This window comes from Colossoma macropomum, unplaced genomic scaffold, assembly GCF_904425465.1.
Source record: "Colossoma macropomum unplaced genomic scaffold, Colossoma_macropomum, whole genome shotgun sequence".
In the NCBI taxonomy this organism is placed as follows: domain Eukaryota; kingdom Metazoa; phylum Chordata; class Actinopteri; order Characiformes; family Serrasalmidae; genus Colossoma; species Colossoma macropomum.
Genome location: NW_023496039.1, coordinates 468,940 through 482,890, shown reverse-complemented (window position 1 = coordinate 482,890; position 13,951 = coordinate 468,940). Strand labels below are relative to the sequence as shown.

Genomic DNA, 13,951 nt, shown 5'->3' with positions numbered 1-13,951 from the left:
GTAATCAGATTTGTTTTGCAACCAGCCAATAAACTCACAGAAGAACATGTAAACGTAACATAAACTCATACTTTATACCGCAGCTTTCTTTTTTAAAACATCGCGCCACTTTACCTGAAAATATGAACATCACATCATCTAGAAGATGAAGAATTAAATCCTTTATTTCATCAAGCATGTGTTTGGTTTCAGCGTCACTCCAAAAGTGTTTTGCTGCATCTCGTGGCAACGCTGCTTGCTTATTTCCGCATGTGCGGACAGCCAAGATCTCTTTATCGGATCTCTTAATCAGATTTCTAGACCTCACTCCGATCTAATAAATGAGAGTTTGGCCATGTTTACATTTGAAAAATCTGATCAGATTATAATCGGATTATTAAGTGCATGTAAACGCCCACACTGTGGCCACAGTGCATACTAAAACAGAGACAACTACGTACCATTTAAACAATTTAAACACAGAGGTCCCCATCACACACACACACACACATGCACGCACACAAACACACACACACACACACTACCTTTGCTTGAGTCCAGCTTGCACAGGAGTGAGTGGGCATCAGCTCGTGCTGTCTCAGATACCTGAGAGTGTAGACTGATAGTATCATCATCAGAGGGCTAGAGAGAGAGAGAGAGAGAGAGAGAGAGAGAGAGAGGAGAGAGAGAGAGAGAGAGAGAGAGAGAGGAGCAGTTTAAAAACTCTCTTTACATTAAAAGAGTTCACATCTATATGCATCCACTACATTAAGAAGATATATATTTGTGGAAGTGCTTTTGTGTCCATATGCACAAGGTCACTCTGGTGCCCGCAACATGCAATATATGGCCAAAAGTATGTGGACACTCCTCCTTATTATTGAGTTTTGGTGTTTCAGCCACACTCATTGCTAACAGGTGTATACAATTAAGCACATAGCCATACAATATCCATAGACAAACACTGGCAGTACACTGAGTCATACCAAAGAGCTCATTAAACGAGGCACTGTCATTGGATGCCACCTTTGCCACAAGCCAGCTTGTTAAATTTCTGTCCTGCTAGATCTGCCCTGTCAATTGTAAGTGCTATTATTGTGAAATGGAAGTATAAACAACAGCTTAGTCATGAAGTGGTAGTGCTGAAGCATTACAGAAGAACTGTGCATTGGGACTTTCACGGAATGGGTTTCCATGGCCGAGCAGCTGCACACAAGCCTAAGACCACTCTGTGCACTGGATTCCAGAGCAGTGGATTCATGTTCTCTGGACTTATGAATTAAGCTTCGCTATCACGCAGCATGATGGACATATCTGGGTTTGGCTGATGCCGGAAGAATGTTACCTACCATGCTTATACAGCTTCAGCTTAGTTCCAATGAAGGTTAATGTTCATGCTGCAGCATTAAGGCTGTACGATTTTGATACATATTGAGGTGTAGCTGTCAGATACAGTGTGCCTTTAACTGTATATCTATATCAAAACAAAAAGAAATACTAACAGCTACTTACATGAAAACTGCAAGCACAATTTATATGTACTGAAAGGCTGAGAAACAGTCAGCATTACCTCCATAGCTTTTTCTATAAAGGCTATAAAACAGATACATCTTTTTTTTTCAAAGGCACACAAGAACGAATGAATGTTGTTGTTTATTTATTTGTTTTAATATGTTTGTTGTGACAGTAGCCATTACTGCCTCACACACTTAAAACAATACCAGTTGTGAGAACAATTCTAATGTTTTACAGGCTTGTAAATCAGGATGGAGGAGTTTTTGAGCTGTGAACGTGTTTTATAGGTGGCCATTTAGCCGAAGGTTTGAGTTACTTGTTGCCCCACATGGGACAGCAGAGTTCAGTTCTAGCACACAGAAGGGCTCATTAGTCTTCTAAAGGTTTGTGCTGGCAATGTAATGATGTCCCTCTGGAATGAGGTCATCTGATCCATTCTGTCATCGCAGCTCTTAATGATGATGAAGGATAAAAATATGATTTATCGCTACATTACCCTTTATTAATCCCATAACGGTGAAATTCACCTCCACATTTAACCCATCTGTGCAGTGAAACACCCCATACACAGCAGTGAATGCACACACATTAGGGGACAAGGGCGGTGGGCAACTCTATCCACGGCACCCAGGGAGCAGTTGGGAGTTAGGTGCCTTGCTTAAGGGCACTTAAATCACATCCTGTCAGCACGGGAGATTGAACCAGGAACCTTGTGGTCAGCAAGCTGGTTCCCTAATCTCCAGCCCACAAAGGCCACCAAATGAAGCATTCAAGCACAGATGGTGAGAACGGCCTCAAGCGCAAGCCTGTGCTTCCCTCTCTTTCACAGTTTGGGGAAGGCCCTTTCCTGTTCCCGCTTGACTGTGCACAAAGCAAGCTCCCTAAAGACATGAGTTGATGAGTTTGGCATGGAGGAACTCCAACAGCCTGACTTAAATCCCACCTTTGGGATAAACTGGAACGCTGACTGCAAACCAGACCTTTTTATCCAACATCTCAGCTTGACATCAGAAATGTTCTTTTGACTAAATGGCTAAAAATTCCCACAGGCGCACTCCAACATGTGGAACGCCTTTCCAGAGGAGCGGAGGCTGTTATAGCCGCAAGGGGCTAACTCCATATTAAGGATTTTGAAATATGTTCAACAAGCTCATATGGGTGGTCGGCCAGGTGTCCACATACTTTTCTCCATTACTTTATGTTTGGTATGCAGAGAAAATCTGAATTCAAATAATTGATTCATTAACTTACATGTTTATTTCGTAACATTTAACAAACATTTCACAAATATATGTTATTATTCAAATACACAAACTATGGAAGCAATACATAATTGGATTTGCCCTGATAAATTAATACATCCCTTTATGATGGAGTCCTTGAAAACCTGGTCCTAGTCAAGTTAGTTATTAACATTCTCTGGAAGTGGCCATATTAAACATGATCTTCTGTTATATGCTTAAAAAGCGAAAATATTAGTTTATGATTCATATGCCCTTCCCTGTGGTTAGTGGATGGGTCAGTGAAATATCTATAAACAATATCAAAATTACTGGAGTTGCCTTTGTTTGCTAATATATTAGTCAGTGAACTCTTTGGACTCGCTGCAGGTTTATGCATGCCGAGTGAAATCTGCATTTGTTTTGATGGCTTTAAGTGTTGGTAATATTAACTGCCAAACACTGATGTATTTGAAATATCATGTTAATTTGCTTATATAGGAATATAGTCAAAGTTTTTTGTGTTTTTCTGTTGACCACCACTGCACAAAACTGTATAGCTTATAGAAGGTGATCCACCGAGTCATAAAAATAGTGACGTAGTCTAACAGTGTACTTATATATCCTCACTCCCCAAAGAAAACCATGTATGTCCATTTTTGTTGGAATACAATCTCTTTACATTAACTTACATTGAAAGGTAAGAGTGTTGTTGCCTTCTCCTGTAAAGTTACTATTTTGGAGATACTTACTTTTCTTTGGACAGCGATGATATATGTATATAAGTAAATATATATATGCTTAAATAAATGAATACTAAACTACTGCTCATGTTGGGCAGATATCTGACTGTGTGTGTATGTGTGTGTATGTACCTCTGTAGTGGAAAGTCTCTTATCGCCGTTGTCGCTGCCAATACCCGAATCAGGTCCGTGGTTCTTACTAGGGTAAAAATCCTCCATACTACACACACAGACACACACACACACACACACACACACACACACACACACACACACACACACACAAACACACACACAGGTCATATGATGAAAATGGCAGATATGAGGCGATGATAAAATCTGTCTGAAGTAATACGAGAGTAATCAGTAAGTTTTCAGAACACACTGAACCCATCTCTGTTTAGACGGGTCAGGATACCTTAACTCTATGGAACCAAGCATCTCCAGGCCGTTCCATTCTGAGAATCTGGTGATAACCTTGCAAACTCATTTAAATCTGATGCCAGGAGTTACAGCGTGTGCAGGTTGTGTGGGGGCTTTGGCATTATTCACAAGGTATCACTGGCAAACCTTTAATGAGCAGTATTTACAGTTGAGTTAGGTACACTGAGTTGAGCAATATATCGCTGTTGTCGGAAGAAAACCTCGTATCTCCATTTTTGATGTTTTTCAGTTTTTGGCATAATTTGAAAATACATGTTATCCTTTACATTGTATGTAAATTTCATGATGAATGGACTAAAAGAAATGACCCAAAATGACTTGAAATGAAAAAATTCTGGCTCCACTGACTTACATTAAAAGTAAAGCAGGTTTTTTCCTTCTCCTGTCAAGTTACCATTTTGGAGACACAAGGTTTTCTTCCGACAACAGCGATATACTTAATATCCATAGTTTTTATAGAAAGATGTGGGCGCACCTGCTCAAAGCATATGCTTTGTTGATTTTCTAAGTGAAAGTGGTTACACTTAACACGTAGCACCTGTATAACTTTCTGCTTTTGACAGTTGCTGTGAGGGTGGATGGAAGGATTGCCAAAACAGGACAGTAATAGCATGTGTGTACCTGTCTGTAAGCTGCTGCGGTAAGCAGCGTTTGCCCAACGTGGGGAGGTCCAGTGAGTCAGGCTTTTTATCCAGCCGACATGCCTGCATGTTTAAATACTTAAAGATATGAATCTTCCCCTTCAGACAAATCTGAAAATGTAAGATAACACAGGTTAGTTCAGACAAACACTGAAACAATATAATTATAAGCAATATAACAGCAGGAATGACCTCACAGTGATTCGGTTTAATGACAAGTAATTCTTAGAATTCCTGATGCATAATGAAGTCTCAAATTCTCCACAAATCAATTCGATTCAAATATTTCAGCATAATTCAGGATTATTCTAAAGTTACACTGAATGCACAAATAGAACTGGAGGATCTATATAGACTCTAGCAGAATATAAACAAAAAGCAATATATCATAAGCTTTTTTACATTTAGAAATAGTCTGAGGATTTTACTTTGGCCAAAAAATGAGCACATACTTTATTAAACGTTAATACAACCCATTATAAAAACAATCTGAATCTGAATCATCAACTTCTTAAGATGCACCCTTACAGGATAAAAGGGGGTAAAAGGGTCATTCATTCAGAAATCCATAATCAGGACTGGGATCTGACGCGAACATCTTCAATAAGGCCACTAGATGGCACCAACACACATGATTTGAGGTTAAAGAAAAAAGTAGTGCAAAGTTCAGATCATCTGCTACAGAGTGTTGAAAAATGATGCTCACTCTGTCTTCCTAGGATGAGTTGTGTTTAACCAGGTCCTGATTACTTAAAGGAACAGTTCAAATGTAAACTATTTGCCCCTTTGCTTAAATATAGTCGATCATCCAAGACACTTTTGGTATCCAAAGATTTGATAATGAAGCTAACAAGTAAAGGAGTTTTAACTGGCATCATGCGAACTGCATGTCTAAATCGTCACACCTGTCTCAAACCATGTCACGTTTTATAGACAACAGTTTGTCGAACAGTGTTAGCAACTACATAAGCAAATCTATTTGAGCTTAATAACTTCACATGCTTTTGTGTGAACTGCTGCACATAAGCTTCCAATATTTGCTAGCTATATTAGCCTCATGGCTCCAGTGCAAAACTAAAGCTGGGTTAACATTACACAACTTTTAGCCTGATGTAAGCCATGATTCTTAGTTTGGCTAAGTCTGTGCTGGTTAGCTCTAGTCTGCAGACTTTGGGGCAGCTGGAGCCGACGGTTGGGAGCGAAAATCTAGTGTGTGAGGGATGCAGACACAGATTCTTTTGCCGAGTTTCAGTACAGTTAGTGTTCAATGCTGATGTTTTCAAACCGACTCTGGGTGTAATCTAGAAGTATATACTGATCGACGTCTCAATTTGAGCCAATAAAAACTGTGAGTGCGAAGAATTTTTTTAATGAACTGAATTGAATTGAGCGCACATACATCAAAAACTCCAAACACTACCACTCTGATTACATATCTTTGCACCCACAGCCTCCCCTAAGTATGTTCTACTTTTTGCAGCTTTATTGTGTCAATGAGAACAGCAGTGAAACAACAGCACCACAAATTGTTGTTTCTTTGCATCCTCTAGAACAGGGGTGTCAAACTCAACCACTAAAGGGGCCGTATTAAAAAATTGGAACAAATCGGTGGGCCAGAGAATATAATCCCAACTGGCCACTGTTTAGTCAAAATATGCAAACACTTCAGCAGTACAATATAGGCCCTTGAAATACTACGTGAATACTTTAGAATATAAATATTCTAAATTGAAATGTCCCCAGGAGCTCAGTCTTTAATAGCTACCTATTTGCTTGAACTAGACACCTGGCATCCTTTCTTTGCTGCAAGTTCATTAATACTCAGTTTCTGAGCCGCTGAGCTGATGTTAGGTGTTTATATTGGTTGAACTGCAGCTGAAATGCGGTTAGTGTGTTTGGTGAAATGTGTAGAATTGTGTAGAATATTGGTGTAACCACTGTCCCATAGATTGTTGTTGGTGTAGAGTCGGAGCACATTACACTGCAGTGCATGCTGGGGACTGTAGTGCAGCGCATTGTGAAACGGGCTAATATTAATAGAAAATGAAAACACTTTTGTGGGCCGGATAGGATTGTGTTGTGGGCCTGATCTGGCCTGCAGGCCTTGTGTTCAACACATGGGCTCTAGAAACATGAGAATGAGCATGTTTATAACACGAGAATGGTCAGTTCAGCTACAGTTCAGCTAAATCAGTGGGAAAGTGTTGTATAGCCAGTCTGTTAGGGCTTTAAAAGTCATGAACTGCATTCAAGCGTTAACAGAACTTCAGGCACAAAACATGTTTATTAACCCACCCACCCACACACACACACCTGTGCTGGAGGGGACTGCATGGGGTTGTTGTCGAGAATGATGTGCTGCAGCTGGCAGAGCTTACGGTAAGATGGAGGGATTTCAGTGATCTTATTACAGGAGAAATCCAACCTGATCAACGGTAGATCAGACAACTCTGAGAGAGAGAGAGAGAGAGAGAGAGAGAGAGAGAGAGAGAGAGAGAGAGAGAGAGAGAGAGAGAGATTCATCAATCATTCTCCAAGGAAGAAGTAAAATCTGAGTAATGTATAATTAATGTTCTGTAGTGCAGTAAGAAGCCTGGGAAAAGTAAGGAAAGCTCTAAGGATTGGATTTCCACAAACAGGTTAACCTTTGTCCTGGACTAACAGCAGTTTGAGTGGGGGATTGTCACAGAATCATTTACACCAGGACTATTCTTAATCTGTCTCAGAAAACAAGAGTCTTATTCAATTCAATTTAATTACAAATACATAATCAGCGAAATGACTGAAAGCAAAAACAGTATGACTGATAGAGGTAGTGTAGATATGGGTGTATGTGAATATCCTCTAAAGCAAAGGTCAGAGGGTACCTGTGCCCAGGGCATGTGCCCGTCATGCCTACAAAATCTGACCCTGTGAAATTTTTTTGTATGAAGAAAAACAGGTTATAGAACCCAAAGCCTAATAGTATTTGCCATAACAAACTAACACGTCCCTTTACATACAGTGTAACTGACAGTCTCAATTCCACTGTTCATAAGCTTTAGTTTAGTTACACTGTGTCTGAAACCTTCTGCCAAACATCGCTATAAACACAACATTCTACCCTTTCTACAACATGCCTACCCCTTATTAACACAGGGGAACGAGATCCTAATGCGTGGCCTCAACTTAGTAAGGTGTTGGAATGTGATAATTAAGTCGTGGCCATGAATTAGTAAGGCGTGGGAACAAAATCATGCCTTACTAAGTCGTGGCCATGCATTAGGATCTCGGTGGAACGAGATCCTAATGCAATGGCCATGCCTTATTAACACATGGGAACGACACCCTAATGTGTGGCCATGATTTAGTAAGGCGTGGGAATGTGATAATTAAGTCATGGCCACACCTTATTAACACGGGGAAACAAGATCCTAATGCGTGGCCACAAATTAGTAAGGCGTGGGAATGTGATAATTAAGTCGTTGCCAAGACTTACTAAGTCGTGGCCACACACTAGGATCTCGTTCCCACTCTTTACTCATGGCCACGACTTACTTATCTTGTTCCCATGCCTGAATAAGTTGTGGCCACGCATTATTTTTATTCATACAGGATGTTACCAGCGGGGCTCCATAGAAAACAGTAATAGTTTACATTAATAACATAGGCTTACAAGCTATGCTAGAATATTATTAACACACACTGAAAAATAAGATCACAGCAAACAAGTTTCAGCACCTCCTCCTTCAGCACCTCCTCCTTCTTAGACATGAAAATCTGATGCATTAGGTAAAAAATGTCCCTGCTTTGATCAATAATTTTTTTTTTCAGAATCCCTCCTATTTAAATTGCCATATATTTTCAATTGTGAAATAACTGTGTATATCTGCATTAAACGTCTTGTAAAGCCAGTTGATTTTTGAATAATAAAATGCTTTCAAATAAATCTGTCTGTGTGTTTCTCAATTTTCTTTGTGCTACTGAGCTTTTAGTTTACAGATGCCACAAAGTGGCCTGAGATTACATTTTGACAGGCACAGAAATGGAAACTAAGGGAGGCGGGACTTGTCAGAATTTTGTAAACTATAAATATCCATACCAATATACCAATAAATATCCATCAGGCTCCTAATATCACTGATTTAAACAATAACACATGGTGTCACTGAAAGGAAGATCTGTTCTTGTAAAGAATCAAAAGACAGTAGACTGCTAATGGCGTCCCCTTGTGGAGAATTCTTAGTTTGATACAGATGAGTGAGTGAGTGAATCAGTCAGTCAGTCAGTCAGTCGGTAGGTCAGTCAGTTCCATGAGTCAATGTATTTTTTCTTCACTTTAGCATTTAAACACTTTTTATTATTCCTTTACTTAAGCGGCCACTTTTATTTTCATTGTTGTACTTATTTTTATATATTTTTCTTTTTCATCAATGCAACTTGTTGCATTTTTTATTACTTTTGACTGCTTTTAACTGACTACCATTTGCTGCCTTTCCTTTTTTTAACTGTCCCCTGCAGGCAAGTTCTATATAAATAAGAATTTAAGACATGTTAATTAACAATATGAAGCCCTTTGCCTGCCTGATGAGGCTGTGACTGTGCCTACCATTAAAACATGGTATGGACTGTATAGAAAGGAGAAAATGCTTAAAAGGTCTTATTACTGTATCACTGGGGTCGATGTAAGATCAGAACTATGGTAATGTATAATAAGTGTGTGTATATCTGTGTGTGGGTGTGTCTCTCAACGTACCGTCAGGTAGGACTTGCAGGCAGTTTCTCCTGATGTTGAGTTCTCGTAAGGCGAGGAGTTTCCCCATCTGAGCAGGAAGCACCTGAATTTCATTACAGCTGATGTCCTACACACACAGACACAATCATACAAAATAATGACTTCCTCCTGGGAAAATCACCACAAACAAAAACTGAGTTTAACACAACAGGCACACCACACACACACATGCATACTAACCAATTCCATGAGGTCTTTCGCCTTGCCGATCTCATCTGGAACAGACACCAGTTTGTTGTTGCTGACCACCAGGACCCGGAGAGGAAGGTTGAACAGAAATTTGGGTAGAACCGACAGCTGATTCCGACTGAAAAATATCAAAATGCAAACAAATACATAAAAATCTTAATAAATGAGCATGATTTACTTCACAGTTTACAACAACATATAACACATTCAGCTGATCAGTTTCTGCGATTTGTCTTTGCGGAAACTACAAAACTGAAAATCAACGGATAAAAGCATTACTTTGGCAATAAAACCCAAAGGCCATACACTATTTACTTTGTTGTGATGTCAGCACTCATGTTTAAACCACCTTGGGACTAACAGAGCTCCAACATGTGCTTTTACAAAACATTTTGGGAAAGAAAACTGTGAAGTCATTGTTTAGGTGAATCCTGCTCTTCACAACAAGGAAGACAGTTTAATGAACATGAAGCTGAATTCTGAAGTTAAATATACCCAAAGTATTAGCACACAGCTGCTTTATGGTGTTGTATTAGAAAATGTCAAAAGAAGACAAGGTTCCCACAAATTTTATCAGATAATCTTTAGGAAATCTTTAACTAACATTTTAGCCCCTCATCATTATTTTGAGGGGTTTGTTTTCATTCGGTTGTCTTCACTTTTGTTGACATTCCTCACTTTGGTTCTTTAGCATTTTTATGACCAAAAGGGCCCAAATAGAGAAGAACACAGTCAAACAAACCTTCCTATGCTGATAAATGTTTGACGTACTAAGACGTACAGCGGTTCTATGAGGAAGTAGGTACTAAAGCAGTTTCTGACGTGCTATTTACTCAGGTGTTTTTTAGAAACTTGAGTCTATCACTGACATACTTTGACTTGAGTATGCTTTAGGTAACTCTACCCACCTTTTTACTCATCATTTCCCTGTTTAGCCTAACAGCCGTTTTCTCTAACCCTTTCTGGGTAACGTTTCTGACTGCATGTTCCGCCAGTGCATTCGTGTGCAGAGGCTGGAAAATGTTTCAAATACAGGCCAACTGTTTGTCAAGTAAATCAAATAACAGCAGAGACTCCATAAGTAGGGATTTATACTGCTCAGCTCCAGAAACTGTGCCAGATTCAAATGTTAATGTGAAACTCTGGATAGTCATAACTAGCTGGGGACTTTTTTTTAAACTTATTAACATATATAAATAAATATACCTCATTTGTTTATGTGTTAGAAACAAACATTCAAGCAGTTAAGCATAAGATTTTAAACCAAATGTCCTTAATATTGTGAATACACTCTACAACACCTCGTCACTGTTCCGGGACATTATTGTATACTGACCCACTGACAGGACAGGCTCACTGAGCACTAGCTGGACATCTCTCTACTCATATTACTATGCACTGCCACTTAAATATTGCACATTGCACACTGCACTGTCACTTTGTTTATACATCCATAAATATTTCATATTGCACAACTGTTAACATTATCATTTACAGTACACAGTGACTCACTGGAGGGGACATGCACCACTGCACTGTCAACTGCGTAGTCTTTATGCAATGTTACTACTTATCTATCCATCTAAATCTGTTATTAAATAAAGTGTACACAGTCCTGCATTTGTACAGAACTGTTACTCAGCAGTGATTCATGACTGTAAACAAAACCATGAATGCATTTCTTATCACAGTTTTCAATATATGATATCATTTGTTTTTATATTGATATTTTTATATAACAGACATTAATAATATTGGATTCCTGGTGCAATATTTAAGTTCTAGCCCAAGAAACAAGACGTGCAATAAAAGGAAAATAACTGAACAGAACTAAAATAAGATGTTAAATAAGCTGGTATTACACTGACAAGCTATAATTGCAGTATCATAACACATACCTAATTACATAATCTAGATCGGATGCATCCCGATCTAGTAAGGGCAGACTAGATCGACATGAGGGAGCACCACTATCACCTCAACGGCAATGTTCTTTTCAAACTCCTTAATAAATATTTCATTTTTCAAAACGAAACCTGACTGTTCTTTTATACTGAAGTATGTTTATTAATACAGTGTATGATAAAGGTTTCTATCGAGTGACCAGCGCAAAGTTTTATCTCTGTCTACTTCTGGCTTTGGATGTGGGTTTAATACAGTGCAGCAACAGTGAAATGCTGAGCGCTGTCTCTAGTAGAATCCACCCGACACAAATGGAGTGTGGTAACCTTTAACATTAAGTGCCCTATGTTTATTTATTTATTATTCAACTTTTCTGGCGGAGAGGTTATACATTTGAATATCATATTTGACTCAAATGCTCATCCTTAAATCAAATCAAACTGGGGTGAACTTTGAGTGCTAATGTGATTGTAATCAAACTGAATCAGAGCTTTCTAACTATAGCTGACACACTGGCAGCATCAAAACAGAAGTGCCTAACAAGTTACTGAAAAACAAAACATTAACATGAAAAAATATCAACATGTGAAATTAATAACAATAAAAGAACCAAGGCAGAAATTGCAGGCAGGCTAAAAAGACAGATGCAGTAGACAAACTTCAGCAGGGAAAACACTGCTCACCTGATATTGAGGTACGTAAGCATCTGTAAGTTGACAATGGCTTCCGGAATCATCTTGATGCAATTGTGGTAGAGGTTGAGCGACTCCAGCGGAGCAAACATACACACTTCAGGGGGGATCTCTCCGAAGCGGTTCTTGGACAAATCTGAATGGAAAGGCATGGAGATGTCGCATGTTAGCAGAGCGCTCTAACAAACTACTGCCTGCTGCAAGAGAGAGTTCAAGACTGTGCTACCTTATTTTGACCAAGCCCTTCATCGAATCTCCTTCAAGTCCTGTCCTGACTGGTATGCTGAGTCACAGCTATGCTCGAGCGAGTGACGTAATATGGGTGAGTGGGTGTTTACAAAAAGTCACGCACTGCTGACATTTTATAAAATGAAATGCATGTTTATTAAATTTTGGATAATGGAAAACAACTCTTATTACTATAGTAATACAGTGGTGGTGCAGGGTGTCCTTGAAAAATTAAAAATGTTTTTATTTAGATATGAACAGCTTGATGTCCACTATTCATATAAAATGCATTCTTTTTATTTTCTGAAAGGCAAAAAACTAGAGATGAACCAATACCACTTTTTCCTCTCCAATACCAATACCTGATGCTTTAGTATCGGCTGATACTGAGTACCGATACCGATACTAACTGTATCTAACCTAACTCACCCTTTAACTCCTGATATTTATACAATTACATTTTAAAAATATTTTATTTTTGTAAAATCTATGTTCTGTGTCACAACTAAAACACATTCAGCTTGGCTAGATGGTATTTACTTGCTGGATTATATTTATTAGATGTTTAAGAAAACTTATTTTTGTTTATTTATTGCATATATTTAGTATCTACTGTTATATAGTTAGTAATAAGAATCATGTTTAGCAACTTACGTAAATGTAAACTATCTTTATTGAGCAGAACAGTTAAGAACAGAACTAAACATTATGCAGATAAACCTGTGGTGTTGACACATCAGCACACCGCAGCTTCTCTGGCTCATATCCACATTTTTCAAGTCATTTGTCTCATATGTGCCTCTTGTTCCCTCGCACTGCACCTCTAAGCATCAGTTCAGTAAATATCACTGTCACTCACGCTGTCAGCATTAGCGACTTTCAGTGCTTTTTCTGGTTTGGTTGAAGCGACGGGTCGCGAGACCCCGCTGCTGAGAGATAAAGCTGACCGACGGAGGTGCAGAAAAGGCAGGGCTAGTGGACGTACATGCCCGACTAACGGGCTGCTATGTTAAAGGCTAAATCGTAGCTAAAGGCTATCATTATGCAGGCAGTCCAGTGGTTCCTTACGCTCTCTCAATAACCTTAACTCAGACTGTAAGTGACCGCACAGCGGCAGACGAGTGATTACTGAAGGAAACAGCTCAGCCGTTCAGGTAAGCGGCTCCATTAGTGTGTTCTTAACACCAAAAACTGCCGTTACGGGTTCTGCCATGAGCATTTACTGCTGCTTGTCATCCCACACCGCTGATCGATCTGTTTCTCAGACTAATCAATGATCTGAGTGTAAGGTATGGCTGTAGACAAGCCTTCTGTCTGCATTACGATCAGTAATGCTGCTACACCTTTCCTGTAACTGCTGGGACTGAAGGCAGGACAGCTTCAGGGACAAACCTCTAGAGACTATCAGTGAAACAGTAAGTGTAAAGTGTGTGTCATTTTACACAACATATGACACATAAGTGCCTGCAGACATACTCACTCACACAAGCTAATGTGATGCAACTATTGGCTATTTAACTTCCCATGAATCTGACAGTTTTTCCATTAAGGCAGAAAAGCATAAGCACTCTGCTGTAGGAAGAGAACGGTTCAACTGCCCGTCATGATGCCATGGACCGAAATT

The 13,951-nt window shown here is 39.2% G+C and overlaps 1 protein-coding gene across 1 annotated transcript in view; it reads right to left on the bottom strand.

The window, feature by feature from the left end:
• Positions 1 to 13,951, bottom strand: part of lrch2 (leucine-rich repeats and calponin homology (CH) domain containing 2) — a 113,643-nt gene that overhangs the window by 59,351 nt on the left and 40,341 nt on the right. The window contains exons 2-8 of the mRNA XM_036564737.1: positions 12,091 to 12,235; positions 9,497 to 9,623; positions 9,278 to 9,383; positions 6,856 to 6,992; positions 4,523 to 4,653; positions 3,590 to 3,677; positions 525 to 621 (exon numbers count right to left, since the gene is read on the bottom strand). Coding sequence (XP_036420630.1) covers positions 525 to 621; positions 3,590 to 3,677; positions 4,523 to 4,653; positions 6,856 to 6,992; positions 9,278 to 9,383; positions 9,497 to 9,623; positions 12,091 to 12,235 — 831 coding nt within the window. The remainder of the gene's footprint in view (positions 1 to 524; positions 622 to 3,589; positions 3,678 to 4,522; positions 4,654 to 6,855; positions 6,993 to 9,277; positions 9,384 to 9,496; positions 9,624 to 12,090; positions 12,236 to 13,951) is intronic.